The 19,065-nt window shown below is 41.3% G+C and overlaps 3 protein-coding genes across 9 annotated transcripts in view; 2 read left to right on the top strand and 1 right to left on the bottom strand.

Annotated features, from left to right (window-relative positions):
* Positions 1–115: 115 nt before the first annotated feature.
* On the bottom strand, positions 116–2,222 carry dnaaf1 (dynein axonemal assembly factor 1). The gene is made up of 2 exons (XM_056282898.1): positions 1,229–2,222; positions 116–1,116 (listed from the first exon to the last, which is right to left on the bottom strand). The coding sequence occupies exons 1-2, from the start codon at positions 2,220–2,222 to the stop codon at positions 116–118; spliced, it is 1,995 nt and encodes a 664-aa protein (XP_056138873.1).
* Positions 2,223–2,460: 238 nt separating this feature from the next.
* On the top strand, positions 2,461–5,015 carry mrpl44 (mitochondrial ribosomal protein L44). The gene is made up of 4 exons (XM_056283939.1): positions 2,461–2,647; positions 3,037–3,505; positions 3,821–3,999; positions 4,306–5,015. The coding sequence occupies exons 1-4, from the start codon at positions 2,472–2,474 to the stop codon at positions 4,478–4,480; spliced, it is 999 nt and encodes a 332-aa protein (XP_056139914.1). The 5' UTR covers positions 2,461–2,471; the 3' UTR covers positions 4,481–5,015.
* A 1,827-nt stretch (positions 5,016–6,842) lies between these two features.
* The window catches only part of agfg1a (ArfGAP with FG repeats 1a), a 67,772-nt gene continuing 55,549 nt past the window's right edge, over positions 6,843–19,065 (top strand). For 4 of the 7 annotated variants that reach the window (XM_056283394.1, XM_056283399.1, XM_056283395.1 and 1 more), the window contains exon 1: positions 6,843–7,207. In XM_056283394.1, coding sequence (XP_056139369.1) covers positions 7,041–7,207 — 167 coding nt within the window. In that variant the 5' untranslated portion in view covers positions 6,843–7,040. The remainder of the gene's footprint in view (positions 7,208–19,065) is intronic. The other 3 variants (XM_056283400.1, XM_056283398.1, XM_056283396.1) reach the window with 1 other exon arrangement.

Raw genomic sequence — 19,065 nt, 5'->3', positions numbered from 1 at the left:
AATTTGTTTAACATAAAAAGGTCTGATCAAATTCTGAAAAAAAATATCCTGGATAGGCTGTGTACAATGCATTCTCATTTGATGTTCTCAAAAAATGCTCAGTGTCCCCAAAGCTTCAGTCTAGTTCCTCAATTAGACAACATGGTGGGGGAGTTAGGTTTAGTTTAGACTTTTCCTCTGGTTTCAAAATCATTACCTTAGGGGCATCCCCAGTCTGTGGTTCTGCCAATGATGTAGAGACATCATCTAGTACTTTGATGTCATGCTTGATGAGCAATACATCATTGTGTAGACCCAAAATGGATGCGGTCTTTGCGGGCAATGCTGCCTCTCTCTGATCTCTGACTGGTATGTCTATATTGCTTCCACCTGATATGACCTCTATTTTTGGCCTGGGTGCTTGCTGACAAGAGAAGATTGTTGTGCAGTCCTGATCTTCTGTGTCCACATCCTCGAGATCGGGCAGATCATCGATACAAAGTGAGCAATGTGGTTCTAGGTAAAAGGTCTCCCGGTGCTCTGCTTCATGTAGCTCTATCACCAGTGGCGCTGGGCCATGTGCTGCTACTGCCTCATCTGGTTCAGAAGGGGATCTCATGGTGAGAAGGGGCTGTTTTGACTTAGACTGCTCTTCCTCTAACACCTCACCATTTGTCTGCTCATTCGTTTCCTGATTTCTTGCAGACTGCATTCTACACACTTGGTTTATCCCTAACTGTTGTTGAATATCTTCTGATATCTCCCTTATTGTCTCTGCTCCCATCCCTTTTCCTTCTTTCTGGTCTCTATCAAATTGCTCTGGATCTTCTTTTTCTTCTTTCCCTTTGTCAGATTTATTTATCTGTCCTTGGCTTTGGTCATTATGCTCAAACTGCTTTCTCTCACTAATTCTGACTAATTCCTCACCGTATTGTTCTCCCTCCAGATTCGCTTTGTCAACATTTTCATCTGTCTCTTCTTTTGACTCTCTCTGTTTCTGTAGGAACTCTTCATGTGCCTGCAAGCTGTCCTGCACAAAATTCTGAATCTTCTTTTCTCTTGATAAGCTCAAATTCTCAGTGTGATTTCCCTCACAAGGACTCTGAGACTCTGGAATGGTGGCAGCCTCAGCCTCACCTAGAACTAAACAGATCACAGTTTTTAAAGCTTCAAATAGTCAAGTATGTCAGGTATGTTGTGTGTGTATTTCAAGAATGAGGATTGGGAATAAATTCAAAAATGTGCTCACCTCTCTCTTGTAGTTCTCTAAGGCACCATCTCTCCTTGGCTTTATTTCTGATTGCTGTCATTGCATCCAAGCCATCCTGGATTTTTCTTCTCTCTCGTGTCTCCCATAACTCCCTTTCTTTGCGCTCCCCCTCCAACCCTCCCACTGCCCATGCCTCGGCACATGCCCTGTCTTTGGGGAATACGGGTCGATCATCAAGGTAGGTAAGCTGTTTGAGACGTACAATCATGGTCTTTCTGTAGTTGGATACTTTTCTCAATACTTCATTACCCATTAGATTTAGTACTCGCAGCTGTGGAATTCTCTCAAGTACACCGAGGATCTCTGGGTCATTTATCAGGTTGTGGGACATGTCCAGGACACTTATCGAGGGACAGTTACTTAGATGCTCTAGGTCTTCTACCGTTTCCAACTTGTTGTGAGCTATTTGCAGGGTGCTTAGCTCAGGAAGGCAGGATATATTCTCTATTATGCTTATGTAGTTGTTGGAGACATTCAGGATGCAGAGCTTGCTAAGAGGTTCAAGGTTTTCAAGCTTATGTATGAGGTTTTGTTGCAGGAACAAGCTACGCAGATCAGTTTGGGCATCCAGATTCTCAATGCGTCGCAGCCCATTGCATTCTAACCAAAGGCACTTTAGTCCCGAGTACTCCTCCAAATTCTCAATGCTGGAAAAACCTCTGAAATGCAAATACAAAGTGTCATTCAGACAAGGTGTCGAATAAAGTTTGTTTTTCTTGCAGTGGTCCTTCAGAAATTCCTTGGTAATTCTTGGCCCCGGTTCCTTTTCTGTTTTCTCTTGTTGAGTGGCAGCTTGTGATGGCTTTCCATGTCTATTTTCTTTCCTGACTTGAATTGTTTCAGAGGAAACGCAATTGATCGTGAAATCTTCTCCATTTTTGACTGAAGAATCGGGCAATATATCATTTCCACCCTCAGACTTAGTCGTTTTCACCTCCTCTTCTCTCTTGTCTGTGATTTCAGCAGAGTGCATCGTAAGAATATGTATAGAAGTATATAATTATTGAGCCCGTCCTACGTTTAGTATATAGTTAAATATATGATGATATTTGGCGAGTTACAAAGTCTATTTCACCGGCTAGATCTCATTACACGATGAAGTCAGTTTGCGAACGTTTTCTTGTTTCTATGGTAACGGTGCGTCGTCGCGCTCCTTCCTGACCGGATATTGGATTTTGTTCTCTGTCGGAACACTTTCAATGTGACACATGCTGAGACCGTAATGGCGTCAGCGTTTATAATAAATCGTGGTACACTAGGTCTAGGAATTCGCTGCCGTCGTGTCAGCGGAAATATCACATTCACACAGATACGAGAGAAGAAGCGATGGATGAAGGCATATACCTTCTATTTGGCAAAAAAGTTAAAGATTGAAGGACCACCACCGCCGAAGCCACGGTAATGCTAGCTAGCATTAGCCAATTTGGGAGTTAGTTGGAGATCAATCCAAGGCCATCGGTGATGGTGTCAGTGGGAGATGCTAGTCTACATTTTGCATTCTTTGCGAACAGAATTATAAACCTGCTCCCAACAGCCCCGTAGTATTTGTTTTACTTGTAAATGACTAATTTGTCTAAAGATTTTGATAGCGATCAAGAGAGCTGTTGAGCTGAAATGAATAGTTTTAATTTCATTTCAAAACCGACTGACAACTACTGAATAGTCAGTCGTTGTCAGTCGGTTATGCCTTACTTTGCTAGCCACTTCCATGTATTTCTAGCATGAACTTGTAAATGTAGTTTACTTGACACGTATGTAAAAGAAGCCCTATTTTCACTGTTTTACAGCTGTCAAAAGCCTAACTGGGATTATCATGCTGAAGTTCAGGCTTTTAGTAGCCGCCTTCATGAGAACTTTTCCTTGGAGTTGCTGAAAACAGCCTTTGTGAATCCCTGTTATCTGCAGTCAGAGCAGGAGAGGAGGCAAAAGTTGGACATGGACTCTGAGACAACAGCACTTGTCCTTAGAGATAACGTTCAGCTGAGTACACAAGGCCTTGGTTTCACTCAGAGCTTCCTAAATGACTGGTGCAGGGCCAGTTTCCCAAGATTGCCTGACGAGGGTGTAGCAGCAATTGTAGACCAACTGACCAGTTCAGTAGTTGTGTGTCATGTGGCACAAAACCTTGGCATTGAAGACCTCACCATGAGTGCTGAGTTCCCCATCCCTGAAAATGTGCTGTATTCAACTTTCATGGCTGTGATTGGGGTGTTACAGGGGAGTAGTGGAGCAGAACGAGCAGGATTTTTTCTCAGGGTAAGAAGTTTACTGCATAATATTCCTGATCTTCAGTATTTCAATATTAAATATTTGAAGATGATATTGCACAACTGAAGATAGATATTGCTTTCTAATTATCTTTGTTGCATTGCTTTCTAATGATCTTGGTTGCTCAAAGGCATAGAAGGAAGCTATAGTCATTACTAGCATGGATGCATCCTGGAATCTGACTGATTTACTTTTCTTTCTCCTTCTTTCTGTCTCCCTTTTGCTCTCTTTTTTCTTTGTCCCTTCCTTACACCCTTTCCCCTCCTTTTCACCATCTTATTTCCTTTACTTTTCTCTTTCTAGGATTTCCTGGTCACTCAGCTGATTGGGAAGGACCTCTTTGATATGTGGACAGTGGTTGACCCCATGGGTCTGCTGGTGGAGGAATTTACTCAGCGGAATATTCCTCTACCTGAGCCTCGTCTCATCAGGTCAGCTGGGGCCAGCACTGCTCTTCCCCTACACTTTGTTGGGCTGTACAGGTATGTGAAACATGCTATTTGGTGAATGATTTTATTTTAAGTACAGTGGTTTTTTTCTTTCACTTTTTTTATATTGATGATGCAGTCAGGTAGTGAGCAGCAAATCACTAAAGCCAGCAACATGCTCCATCCACTGAATTGTATCTTGACTGCTTTCTAAAGTGAGGGTGCAATTTTTGACAAAATGCAGAGAATCAATTACCTTTTTCAGATATTTTTGACTTACAAATTATGGATGATGAAATATTTGTCTTCATGTTGGTCTGTCTGTCTGCATGTTTTTGTGTATTTCCTTTTGTGGCTCAGTGATAAGAAGCTTCTGGCTCAGGGCCCAGGAGAGACAGTTCTTGCTGCTGAGGAAGAGGCAGCTCGGGTGGCCCTGCGTCACCTTTACGGCTTCACTGAGAGCCGCAAACCTTCTGATTATTCCCCACCACAGCAGCACCAGCACCATGCTCCCCAGTCTATCATGAGCTATTAATAAAGTCATATACAAGAGAGCCATTTCAAAAGACCAAATCCACCTTGTCACCAGAAAAGTCAAGATAAATACCACTTATGATTTTAAGGCAAGAGGTGAATGAAATCAAGGTCACTTTCCCCCTCATTAAACAAATTACGCTTTGTCCACAATGTCTAACGGTATGATGTCTACTGGTTGGATTTGATTCTGTGAATGCAGGCATATTTATTTTGAGGCCCAGCAGAAGACGAAAGCATCACTGTCCAAATAAAACGTATCTTAAAGTGCATTTAAAGCAAGATCTGTTTTCCCTTTGAGAATGTGCGAGTGTAAAATCTGTAAAGTCTATGTGATATGGCATAATTTTGAAAACTTTGGAGGAAAAATTTGGTTTTCCAGATTACCGATGACTGACTGCAATAATGGTAAATGTTCTACATCTGGGGAAAAATGGTAAATATATTGTCTGTTCTTCCATGTGAATAATATGATTGTCATTTTGCTTGTTGTGTAATTAGTTGTCTTATGGTTGTCAACAATAAAGCCTCTTTGTACATCATACATGTGTTTGTTTGGCCTATATCCTTTTTTGACATTACTGCAATATAATTTTTTTAAGTACAAGCTGCATTACTAGGTTCCTTTGTTACCTTCGGTCTGAAGATGCAATGAAAATGTGTTTTGTGATTGCTAAAGAACTCTCCAAATTGTTCGAAGCAACATTGAGAATAGAACTTGACAGGTTGATTTTACTCATAGCTGATTGTTTTGTTTTGTTTTTTTTGTTTTGCTCCAAAGCTGTTCAAGAAGACTATTCCCAAATATTACTATCAAGTATTAATAATTAGGGATCCCCAAGTAATAATAATAATGCATTTTATTTGTGGGCACCTTTCAGAGCACTCAAGGACACCAAACAGAACACAGTAAACAAAAACAAAAAAACAAAACAAACAAGTAGCACTGTATCAGACAGCATAAGATCAAAACAAAGCAGGGTAGACAAAACGTTATTACAACAGATAAATATAAAATCATCGTCATCAAGTATTCATAACTCTACACACATCTGGATTATTTTAATGTCCTATGCACATAACACAACATAACAGATGATATAATACAGATGATACAGATGAGATGTTTGGGCAAACTGTTTATTAGTATCAGTGAGGCGCCACCTGCACTATTTTGGACTTTATGAGAAATGTGTTTTGGTCTGGAAATGCACATCCTGTTCTATGGATATTTAATGTCAGGTTAGTAAGATTTCAACTTAAGTTTGTGGCAAATAGTTCTCGATTTTTTCCCATTAAGAACTGTTTAGCATAGGGTTATGTTCACGCATTAAGCATGAAATCCTGCTTCAGGGATGTCCGAATAAAAGCGCCCCTGATAATCATCCCTATTGCAATTTATCCAGGATTACAGAAGGTGGACATGGTGTTGGTACTTTTATTTGAATGGTGATAATGGACAGCAAAAATCCACTTAAAAACGGAATCCTTGATAATTCGCCGAACATTGGCAGGAGGGAAATTTTAATTTGAAACGTTTTTTTAATCTAACATGGAATTAATATATTTTTTTCGGACAGGTAGACTTTTTTTTGCAAATAACAAAGTTAACATTAATCCTACCAATGAAACGAAAAAGATCGCGTTCCCGTGAGCGATATTATGAACCCTACATAGCCCTCGCCAAAATCCCGTACCCTGTCCCAAATCTCGCGAACGGACGCCGGATTTCCGCTGCGTTGCTAAGGAAACAATCAACTATCAACTCGGTGCGAAGCAAAGCTAACGTTAGCTACCTTCAATTTTGTAATTTTGTATTTTTCGCAATTTTGGACAGCTGGCTGCTTTTGTAATTTTGGACTGCTGGCTGTCAACAACAGAACGGAGGTAAGTAACGTTAGTTGTCTGAAAATGAACATACATCTAATAAATAGACTTTCTCACATTTAAGAAAGCTGATCAGTAAGTTGTTACCTGTGTATAAATGTAAAAGTCATATTACTACAATATAGGAGCTCGTTTTGTTTGTAGTCATGATAAGGGGTGAAGTATCCTATGCTCAAACGTGGAGCAAGCAAAGATTGAGTTAAAAACGTTAATGTTGATTGTGGATAACTTAGACAGGTTAAATTGTGGGTGTACAGCGTTTCCTTGATGAGCGCTAACCCCATAACAACATATTTTCGCGTTGCTACGGTGGCGCACACGTGACAAAGCCAGAAACGGGATTTTGGCGAGGCCTATGTAGGGTTCATAATATCGCTTCCCGCGACGGATATAAAAGCACGGTTTGCAGTAACAGTGCTCGGGAGCTGGGTAGCGCTAGTTCGCCTACGTGCCCCCCTTCCCTCAACTCCCTGGACAGGCGGGGGCTGCCCCTGACAGCCGCGCTACCTGCTACTGCCTCTCAACGGTCTGGACAGATCGGTAACAGACATAACGACGAGGTCCTTCTGTTTCCATTCCGCCGGTCGGCCATAGAAATACGCCCTCCTCCACCTTGGGCATATTTTTTTTTATCTTCTATTATTTTTCCATCTCCAGTCCGTCCCTCACCCACCATGGCGGCGAGTGCGAAGAGAAAGCAGGAGGAGAAGCACCTAAAGATGCTCAGAGAAATGACGAGTATGCCTCCCAACAGAAAGTGCTTCGATTGCGACCAGCGCGGCCCGACCTACGCCAACATGACGGTGGGCTCCTTCGTCTGCACCTCCTGCTCTGGCATTCTGTAAGTCGATCACACAAGAAACAAAAAAACTGGGTGTCCCCGGCTAGACATGGCGCACACATGTCGTTATCCCTTTAGGCCGGTGTCGCGTGTGGTTTAACCCCCGGTCAGCGTCGGAGATGCTAACGTTGGGTGACTAGCGTTAGCCGACATGAAGTTAGCTTGCGCTAACTAACGAGCTAGCTAGCGTTCCCCTGGCGTTGTCCCGGTGCGCTGGGTGGGGTGGAAGTGTCGCTATTTTAGCACGGCAAGTTGCCGACTACCCGGTCAGCTAGTTTGCGCCATTATATGTTAGCTAGGGACTGAGCTGACACATGAAAGGTAGATTTAACACAGTTATTGGACCACCTTGCTATCCACAATAGCCACAAGTTACTGGTGGGTTATAACGCCGTGTTGCAGAGCTGCCTCTCAAACCATCATTCCCCCACAGACGCATTAAACATTACGCGAGCTAACGTTTGAAGAACATCTTTATAGTTGCTCCGATATCCACATTGGCCCATGTACACGGATTATATACTTGTTTGTATAACCTGCTTTAGCTTTGAATCCATAGTTCAAATTAGGATTTCAACCTCTAGGAACAGACGTGTTTTAGCTGAACGTAAAACAAAAGGTGGAAAATGGGCCTTTTGCTCCCACCCACTCATGAAAATTAGTATCGTTGTGAATGCTGTCACGAAAAAAATTGTATCCACATGTAATGTTCCTGACCAGTTATCTGTTTCAGTAGAGCGTTACAATATCATATACCAACCAAGCTCAAACGTCATTGAGCAAACAGTGACACTAGTTCTGCCCAGCCAAGTGCTTGCTTACTCCTTTACAACCAGTAACATTTCAATGCCACCCAGTCCAACCAGTTTGAATTTCCATAGACTTAATTGATAATTTTATCAAGTGTCTTGTCTATCAGTTTGACTTTAATCGGTGTCTATCAGATTCATAGCTTTGCTTTACAGTTGTGTAACCAAGCCATCTGTAGTTTGGGATTAGTGAAGCAGCCCATTTCTCCTTATTAAAATAAAGATATTCTACCTCAAATCACATGGCAAATGTTGCACAGTGTGAAACATGGCTAAGCGATGTTGACTGGCAAAAAACAGCACTTAAAGAATCCAACATCCAGCATATAATATGAAAGTTTCTTTATCAATTTAAACCCTTTTACATTATGTGATAGCCTATATATTGACCTACATTGGAAGTCATTATGCTAATCCCATAGTAATCTTTCCTCTGAACACTTTTGAGGATTCATGTATTATTATGGATTCCTGTGTGAGTGCATACCTTCTATGCACAGTTGTGTTAACATACTGAGTTCTAAATACCAATGAAGTTATAAATTCCCTCTCATTCTTTGTACACCAGGTGATTATTTCTTCAAAATATACTTTGACCTGGTCTGCTTTAACAGTTGTGATTTCAAGGTTCAAGTATCTCTACATTTGTACAAGTGAGAATCCTTGCTCCTTCTTTTCCACAATGTCTTGTCCCTCTTCACCAACTGTTTGCATTGCCTTTTGCAAACCTACAAATGATGTTTGCTTAGCACAAAAGTGTGTGGCTAAAACAACTTCTTCATGCCAGAGGAAAGTCAATTGAGAGTTGGTTATTTAATGGAAACTCAATAAGTCATTCATTGCAAAACTCATCCTGTTCTGCTCAGTCACACAAGCAGCAGTCTGCACTTTTGCTTCCTTAATTTATTTGATGTTATGCAGCCATTCGGAATTTGTGAAGATAGGTCTAATAAAGATACAAAGGGGGGAGTGTGTGCGGCGTTCTCATTCACCACCGATCTTCTTGTTGCTTTTCTAGTGGGAAGTTAAATGTTTGTCCTCTATGATTTAGGTCATGTTTTACCCAAACTGCTTTTGGAGTGCTCCACATCTTCCTGATATTATTTGCGTTGCACCACAGCTACACTTAAGTTTGTTTCATTCATAGGGTCCACTCTGACTTTAAACTCTATTCTGTCAATATAAGTTGAGCTATTAATGCATTGCATATGTTAGTATGTCTGTCACCACTGTCCAACGTCTGTAAACACTGCAACGCCTTGGGGATAATCATGGTGCATCTGAATCGGCGGCTGTACCCAGACATGTTGGCAATAATTAAAAATCAACTTTAGATTATTACTCTGCACTGGAGAATGCTGATGTGTTTCTAGGACAGAGCAATGAGATTCACGAAGGAAATGACATGACCAACACGTGTCATATTTAGTGACATGAACGCAAATTACGAGCGGTCTTTTTGATGGCTCATTGTCGTTTTAATAACTTTTTTTGGTGCAATTGATCTAAAAGTCATTTTAATGCAAATGTATGCAATTTTAGGAGCATTCAGGGAGCCGCAAGTCTGTGTCTTCCCCCCCCCCCCCCCCACAAAATTATTAAACTTTGAAAATCCAAAACCATCAAAATGATGGCCTCAGTCGTTCTAGTGTTAAACTGGGCGCATTGCTGATTCTGGTTCTCTTTAATGACGTGCACAGGGAGTGTAACAATAAAAAGCCTAATGGCTTGTCCGATAATGTGTAAAGCATCCCCCTCTTTCCTCATAATTCCTCTGCTGGCATTTATTTGAGTTACCTAGTTTTTCTGCATGTACTGCTGATTCTGTTAACTGAGTTGTTAGATCCACAGTTCTACAATGTCTCACTGTCATACATTCGCTGTTGGTGATTTTTTTTTTTTAAATTAATTTCCTGATGGAGATGTAAGGCCTTGCTGATTTAATAGACAATGGGCCAAACCTCTCAAGGTGGGTACATCAGCTACCTGTCTTTTTTTTGCCTTTTAACCTAGGGCAATCTTATCTGAACTGCTTGGTTTTATTTCTAAATTGGGGGGGGGGGGGCTGAATTTGAGCACCGTAGCTCAAGCAGAGCAGTGCAAGTGTGAAAGGATTGATGTCAGCCTCATGTATGCAGGAAGCCTGGTGTGACTGTAGTCAGGAAATGGCATGGCTCCACTGCACAGCTACATCAGCAGCATGTGATGGTTTAATGTGCAACAGGAAGTGGTAGAGGGGTCACTGTCTGCTTTGTTGTCCCCAGAAGGCGGAGGACTAGTGCTTTGAGAAGTACAGAGGTGTAGTAGTCATGTTCAGACTTGAACATGATCTACTGAAACAGTTAGCTTTTTTTTTTTTTTCTCAAGATAGCAAAACAGTCCCATAAATCCCAACCTTAAACTGCAACACAGAAATGTAGCCTGGTATACTGTGTTTACTGCAGAAAGGTACATTGATAAGGCAAACTGAAGTACTCTAACCCTTGAATATTTTATCGGGAAATCATGTTGATGAGGCAGTTGATTGGTTAATCAGTGTATTGAAAAATGTGGCCTTAATAATTACTTGGCAAACGCTGGTCTCTTGTTAATCAAGTCCATTTGTTGCCCACAGTAATGCCAGTTACCTAAGTGAACCTTTGGGGCGAGTGTCACTAAACAGTTACCCCAACACTTTCTCGAAAATTTTGTGCTAGCAGAAGATTATGTACAGTATAATGCGGATTATTGACATTTTTTCTTAAGCATTTACATGTTTGTTTGTTGTTGGGTTTTTTTTCTTACTAATCTCACAAACCTAGTGAAAATGTTCATTCACTTGTAAAGGAGAGATAGTAGGGATGCCACTACCTCCTCCATCACCAACCCCCAGTGTTTAAATGGGTGGAGTTGGTCGACAATGTAAACACATTCCAGATGAAGGTGGGGGGATTCCCAGGAGTAACGCTGGCTACAATGTGTTTACTTTTTTTCTTTTCACTTATGTTAGGATGTACCACCACTTTGCTTGGAGTTTCCTAAATAGGTTGGGGCCGCCAAATGACTTGGCAATATTGTAATAAGAGTAGTGACAACAATACAGAGGAAATGATTCAATATGTTGTCAACTAGTAGAGTTAGTTGACAGATTTTTTTTTTTAAAGTTTAGACATTGGAGTTAACATTTAATTTTACTGTACTTCTAACATTTAATTTCACAGAGGTACACAACATTGTTCAATGCACAGCTGAAGTGGTAGACTAACTGTTTTTTTTTTTTTGTATAACTGCTGAGCCTTGAGCCACTGAAATTAACTTTTGGAGGCACCTCATGAAGTCTGTTTTGGGTGGTACTAAAAAAAATTTGATTTTTGATTCCTTTGCCCACATTTTCCCAGTCAATCCACAGAACTGGAATATCTGCCAGTTCAACTACATCTCCATCCCCACCCCTTTTTCCTTTGGATCTCTGAGGAGTTATAGTTGCAACACAGAGGAGGGTGTATAGCTTTTTCTTCTGTCAGAATTTGGGTTTTTGTACTAGCCAATTTCTTACCCTGGAGCTGTTACAGTATGCAAATGAGCATACAGTGCTCTTTGTTGAGCTTGTCTGATTTACAGAGCTGGGTTGCAGTTACTGAGTCATTTACTGTGTATTCTGGGAGCCTGTACTCTGACTAGGGCTGTCAAAATTGGCCAAAATTGCTGTTTGATTATTCATTCTAAAAAGACACATAGGTTCAAACCCATTCGAATATATTTTTGCGCATTATGTCCATAAGAGGGCAAACCAATACGAGACATAACTACTTGTATAAGAATATTTATTTCAACATAAACATGTCTTTTAAAAGATCCACATACCTACACGTTACAAAACAAATAAAATAATGTCCTATACTGTAAAACTTCATTTAAAGACCATATACCTCTCTCGGCGCCTTGGTTGGTGCTAGAGTGAGAAATGAAAATGTGCTGTTTCTTGGGAGCAAGATGAGTGATTCATAACTGATGTGTTATTCGATAGCCTACTTTTTATATAGATTAGGTAATATTCATACTGGTTTAAATCAACAATTTGATAGCATTTTTCCATCTTTGCTGAGCAAGAGTTTTGTGCAAAAGGAATTAATGGTCCCGACTCCTGTCCCAGATATAGGCTGGTTGTATTCAATGCTCGCTAACTAAAGCTTACTGCTAACTGTAGTTTACATAGCTTGCATACAACTTTATCTCGAGGTTCCACAATTTTTTTTTCGTTTTCTGACCAAAAATCTAAAGTATTTCCACCAGGGCTTTTTAGATTATTCGGAGTGAAAATCACTCTCAACGGCCGAGTTGGGTTGTGAACTCTCTGTCATCTTTACCACATGATTGTTGTTGAATTATTTGCTTGTTTCAGCTTGATCTAAATTTCATTTTCAACCAATGAACGTGACGTGTGATTTTTTTTTTTTTGGTCCATCATGCAGCGTATTCAGTGCAGTGGCCAAGGCTCTCATGAGAATATGAGAATTCGCGAGGCAGACAACTGCGGTAGTGCTGCCCCCCCCCCCCAACGAATATTAATTTTCACGCTTGAATGTCTATATATTCAAATTTGGAATGTTCATTGACAGCCCCAACTCTGACACTGCATGATAGAGAGTGCGAGTATGTGTACTTTTTTTTTTTTTTAGGACAAACACAGGCTTGGAGTAGAACTGTTAGAATTCTTTTCTTGTACCATTAGGCAGCGATGCCATCATCATATTGAGACCTTGAGGGCTCTGTAACTCCCTCCCAGTATCTGACCTAGTTTTTCTCATTAGACTGGGAAGTGATCATTCACCTGCCTCAAGGCATTGAAGAACACAGGCCTACTAACACACAGATTTTCTTGTACATATGCACACACACCAGAGCCACCCAAAGACCATAGTTGGTGAGTAGGTCAGGGCAATATGGTTAAAGAATATCTTGATGTTTTTAAAACTTCCGACGACATTGGTGTGGAAGAATTTTCCTACAGAAAAATAAATTCTCAAAGTAGGCACTTGTTGAGTGAAAATTTCAGTTCGCTTTAATCTTGCAATTGCGAGCAAGGGAGACCAGCGGTGTAGCTACACTGGTTCTGATGGACTTGCTCCCTGAATGTAGAGAAGCAATTGCTTTTAATACAGTAAATAGCCATACACAGGATGTAGTTTAAATTCACAGGGTTTTATCAATTCCATTCACAATGGCATGGGCTTGTTTAAAAAAAAAACAACAAAAAAAAAAAACACTCGGGATCATAAACTCGAGTGCGGTGCAGGTCGCCTTGCCCTGATTTACCCGCTGTGCGCCTCCAGGTACCCGACTCGCCCCTCTCCTCCGGGAAGGTGGCGGGGGGGGGGGGTTTAATGCCTCCCTGCATTGTGGCCCCATCTGTATCGTGCTAGCTAATTACAAAAGTCTAGAAGAGACGAGTGGGACAATTGACATGGAATTTTTAGATTGGTTCGTGGAATTAATTGCGTAATTTTCATAATAAATGTCCAAGCATAACCACACTCAGTTCAAATACAATATTAGGAAAGTTAACAAAAACTTAAATGACAATATTTCGAATGTTGATTGGAACTAATTTCTAATACTTTCTACATGCTTACTATTGGGTACATAAGGCCCCAAATTACATCGTTAGGAGGCTATTGTGGATTTGGGTTCCCGTTGGCTTTAAACTCTAGAATTTTATATGTAGGCAATATTATTAGATGGGCAGTTTTCTATTGCCAATGGCCTCATCTCATTCCTTTCCAAGTAATGTATTTGAGTCTAACACCCACCAAAAACGTGTTTGACTTTGTGCCAAGAATGCGGACACAACTCTCACTTTGGTTATACAAAGACCGAATGGCTGGTAGCAACTGCCCCAGGGTACACGGTCGTAAGCCTTCCCCAAGTCCACAAAACACATGTAGACCGGCTGGTCAAATTCCCATGCCTCCCTCAGCACATCCCGAAGGGTAAAGAGTTGGTCCGTTGGTCCTTGTTCAGCCTGACTGCTTCCCTCATTGCTGTGTCCACCAGCAGGTTCTTCGGTGCCTGTCGAGGTGGCTACCTATCACCAATGCTCCTACCTGCCGCATCTACAATAGAGGCTTTGAACATGGCCCACTGAGACTCCATGTCCCCATCCTCCCTCGGGATACACGAGAACTTCTTCCGAAGGTGGGAATTGAAGACCTTATGGACAGGGGCCTCTGCCAGATGTTCCCAGTTCAACCTCACTACATGTTTTGGTTTGCCAGGTCTATCCTGCAGCCTTCCCTGCCATCTGATCCAACTCACCACCAGGTGGTGATCAGTTGACAGCTCTGCTCCTTTCTTCACCCGAGTGTCCAAAACATACAGCCGCAGACCTGATGATATGACCACAAAGTCTATCCTTGATCTTCGGCCCAAGGTGTTCTGGTACCAAGTACACTTATGAATGTTCAAACATGGTGTTTGTTATGACCAATCCACGATTCGCACAAAAGTCCAATAACAAGGCACACTTGGGTTCCTACCGGGGAGTCCATTTCTCCCAATCACGCCCCTCCAGGTTTCTCCATCATTGCCCACGTTCGCATTGAAGTCCCCCAGCAAAACTATAGTCTCCAAGCGGAACTCTATCCAGGGACTCCAAGAAGGCCAGATACCCCAAACTGCTATTCGGTGGATAAGCACACACAACAGTCAGAGCCCCCCCCCCCCCCCCAGTGACTCGCAGTCGTATAGAGGTGACCCTCTCATTCCCCAGGGAGAATTCCAACACGGCGGCACCCCATCGGGGACTTGAGTACCCCCACACCCCCCGGCGCCTGTCACCTTGGCCAAAGTAGAGTCCAACCCCTCTCCAGGAATTTGGTACCAGAGCCCATGATATGTATGGAGGTGAGCCCAACTATAGCTAGTTGGGCTCACTAGTTGGGTTAAGTTTATGATTAGGGTCGTTTGTGCAATATATTGCGTGAAAATTTTGTTTCTTGGCATTTAAGATGAAAAGACAGGAACTCCTTAAAAAGGTCAGTCAGTTCTGCTTTAGTTATGTTTCACAGTCAGCCCTCTCAATTATACATGGCCTTCAATCAGGGATGGAAATTAGCGCCCGCTACACGCCAAATGCGGGTGGATTTGCGTATTGGTGGGTGAATTTGCTCAAACTACCAGCCACGGTGGCGGGTAAAGAAAAGTAGCAATTTGTGACGTCCTGAATCGCGAATCTGCCTTATTTTCCTCCCTCTGACGCGCCCTGCTCTGCCTCTGATTGGCTAGTACTTGTTGCCATTGTTGGTTAGCCAATCAGAGGCGGAGTATAGGGACGCTTGTCTTGCGAGTCTGTTAATTCACACAGACACTTTCGAGGACGAGGAGAGAGCCAGAAAACACAATGTGGCGTTACATCGCAGGGGTTAAGAGGTCTGCAGAGAAAACATCCCAGGAGGCGACACAGGTTAAAGAGGCGAAGACGAAACGAAAACGTTTTTTTAATGAGAAGTGGAGAATAACTGACAACGGAGACCGAGAGTCCCGTGATTGGTTAGTTTACGAGGAGACAAGCCAGACAATGTTCTGTATGGTATGTCGTCAACACGCTTCGGATGCCAACAAGAAAGCTAACAGTTTCATTATTGGGACTAAAAACCTAAAATTGGAAGCCATAAAAGACCATGAATCATCCAAATGCCACACCCATGTAATAAAGATAGTACAGGGAAAATCGACCCCACAGGATACTGCTGCCATGAAGGCACTAAACAGCCTGAAGACGGCCCAGTTGGAGAAGATGAGCCTACTGTTTAGAAATGCCCACGCAATCGCGAAAAAAGGAAGGCCATTTACAGATGACGTGTGGCAATGCAAGTAAATCGTAATTTTTTAAAAATCTATTCATTAAGGTCAGAATATAGCTGTCATGTAATGTCATTAGCTAGCTAACGTTACATGTAGTTAGCAAGTAAATCGTCATTTACTAACATTAGATTAAGTGTTGAATTAAGACCCATACTGACACAATTACTTTTACTTGTTACAGTCTTGGTTTATGTAATAATAAAGGGAATTTTGGTGGCACTGATACACTGGTTATTTTTTGACAAATATGTTAAATGTTTTAAAGGTAGTGTACACAATTTTGAAAACCATAGAAGAGTAAACTAGATTTTGAAAATAGTATTTTAAGAGTTTAAATATTTAAAATAGCCTATTGCTTGAACATTGTAGATCTTGTTTTATTATTTTTCACATGCAGTTACACACTGCTGGTTAAAACAAGAAAGTGGCTGGTAAAAAAATTGAGTGGCTCGTAGATTTTGGAATCCACCAGCCACAGTGGCAGGTGGACAAAAAAGTTAATTTCCATCCCTGCCTTCAATATACAAGTGCAAATATATAGATTTGTATATTTTTCAAACCTCCATTTTAAACATTTTTTTTTTATGTACGGTTTTCCTCAATATATCAGTTAGAACCCACCCACTACTTTTACCCACAGTTTTAGCAATGGCAGTAGGATATTAAGATGTGAAGTGCTGAATTATTTGGATCAAGTATAGAAATGTGACCTTTTTCTCAGAATAAATCTATGCTGGAGAGTTGCAGCACTGTTGACAGTGCAGATGTCACTCACACTGTTAGGTATTTTCGTGATGACTGGACAGTTTGATGTCTTATAACTAGGGATCGACCGATTATCCATATGACTGATTATTGGCATAGATAGCTGCCGTTTTCGGTCTGACATGAGAACTCGACAACAGGTTGTCAATTCAAACAGAGAACAAAATTTCCACTGCTGTGCTTAACCCTCAAATGTAACTAGGCTAAAAGAAAAAAAATCCGTGTGATATTTTATTTACATACAGTGTTATTGTCAGTGTTGTGCATGAACACACTAAAAGAGTGGCTGTCATTAAACGTGGTATCATGTACAACATATTTTGATATCATATACAACATCGTTAATCCCAGATGACGATGTCGGGTGGTGACTGCCACACATGTTATTTGTGTCATTGTTTGATGTTTTGTTTACATATATTATGTAGTTTATTTTCATGAATATGAATTCGTTTTGTATTAAACCTACGCAGGAAGTATGTTTATGTTCTGTGTTGCACAGGGACATGTTTAGTTGTTGCAATTTCCTCCAAGAAGAAACGTGAAGTGGGAGACGTTTTTATACTCCGCTTAAAAGTTTGAGTTTAAAAGTGATATTGCATTGACCATTTAAAAATTTTATGTTTGTTCAAGTGGACTCATTCCCTCTTGCTTGTGTGCAGCCAGCGAGGTACATTATTTGTGTTTTTTATGCTTCGTCGTTCATATTTATAGTTGGATTTCTACAGTTTGTGTGTGATATGAAGGCGTGCTTATTCTGTACATTGCCATGTATTTGAACAGTTTGATGGTGATGTTGAATGAAGTGCAATTAAGATGAATAAATCTATCAGTAACAGAAGCACCAGGATGTCGTATATTTCCTGGAGGAAGTGATGCAGAGTATTTCTGATTCAACATGGTATTATGTACATATTTTGAGGTCATATACAACATTGTTAATCCCAGATGACGTCGTCAGGTGGTAACGTGTTGCTAAAAGAGTGGTGGTCATTAAACGTATCATGTACAACATACAACAAACCCCAATTCCAATGAAGTTGGGACGTTGTGTAAAACGTAAATAAAAACAGAATACAATGATGTGCAAATCCTTTTCGACCTATATTCAATTAATACACTACAAAGACAAGATATTTAATGTTCAAACTGATAAACTTTATTGTTTTTTTTTTTTTTGCAAATATTCACTCATTTTGAATTTGATGCCTGCAACACGTTCCAAAAAAGCTGGGACAGGGGCATGTTTACCACTGTGTTACATCACCTTTCCTTTTAACAACACTCAATGTACGACTTCAGTTGCTCAACAGTCCGGGGTCTCCGTTGTCGTATTTTGTGCTTCATAATGCGACACACATTTTCAGTGGGAGACAGTTCTGGACTGCAGGCAGGCCAGTCTAGTACCCGCACTCTTTTACTACGAAGCCACGCTGCTGTAACGTGCAGAATGTGGCTTGGCATTGTCTTGTGGAAATAAGCAGGGACGTCCCTGAAAAAGACGTCGCTTGGATGGCAGCACATGTTGCTCCTAAACCTGTATGTACCTTTCAGCATTAATGGTGCCTTCACAGATGTGCAAGCTACCCATGCCATGGGCACTAACACACCCCCATACCATCACAGATGCTGGCTTTTGAACTTTGCGCTGATAACAATCTGGATGGTCCTTTTCCTCTTTAGCCCGGAGGACACGACGTCCATGATTTCCAAAAACAATTTGAAATGTGGACTCGTCAGACCACAGCACACTTTTCCACTTTGCGTCAGTCCATCTCAGATGAGCTCGGGCCCAGAGAAGCCGGCGGCGTTTCTGGGTGTTGTTGATATATGGCTTTCGCTTTGCATGGTAGAGTTTTAATTTGCACTTGTAGATGTAGGGACGAACTGTGTTAACTGACAATGGTTTTCTGAAGTGTTCTGAGCCCACGCGGTAATATCCTTTACAGAATGATGTCGGTTTTTAATGCAGTGCCGCCTGAGGGATCGAAGGTCACGGGCATTCAGTGTTGGTTTTCGGCCTTGCCGCTTATGTGCAGAGATTTCTCTGGATTCTCTGAATCTTTTGATGATATTATGGACTGTAGATGATGACATCCCTAAATTCCTTGCAATTGTACATTGAGAAACGTTTTTCTTAAACTGTTGGACTATTTGCTCACGCAGTTGTTCACAAAGTGATGAACCTCACCCCATCCTTGCTTGTGAACGACTGAGCCTTTTGGGGATGCTCCTTTTATACCCAATCATGACACTCACCTGTTTCTAATTAACCTGTTCACCTGTGGAATGTTCCAAACAGGTGTTTTTTGAGCATTCCTCAACTTTCCCAGTCTTTTGTTGCCCCTGTCCCAGCTTCTTTGGAACGTGTTACAGGCATCAAATTCAAAATGAGTGAATATTTGCAAAAAAACAATAACATTTTATCAGTTTGAACATTAA

The sequence above is a fragment of the Lampris incognitus genome, chromosome 7 (assembly GCF_029633865.1).
Source record: "Lampris incognitus isolate fLamInc1 chromosome 7, fLamInc1.hap2, whole genome shotgun sequence".
NCBI classification, from domain to species: Eukaryota; Metazoa; Chordata; class Actinopteri; order Lampriformes; family Lampridae; genus Lampris; species Lampris incognitus.
Note: the sequence above shows the minus strand (reverse complement) of the source record. Positions and strands in the feature narration are given on the sequence as shown.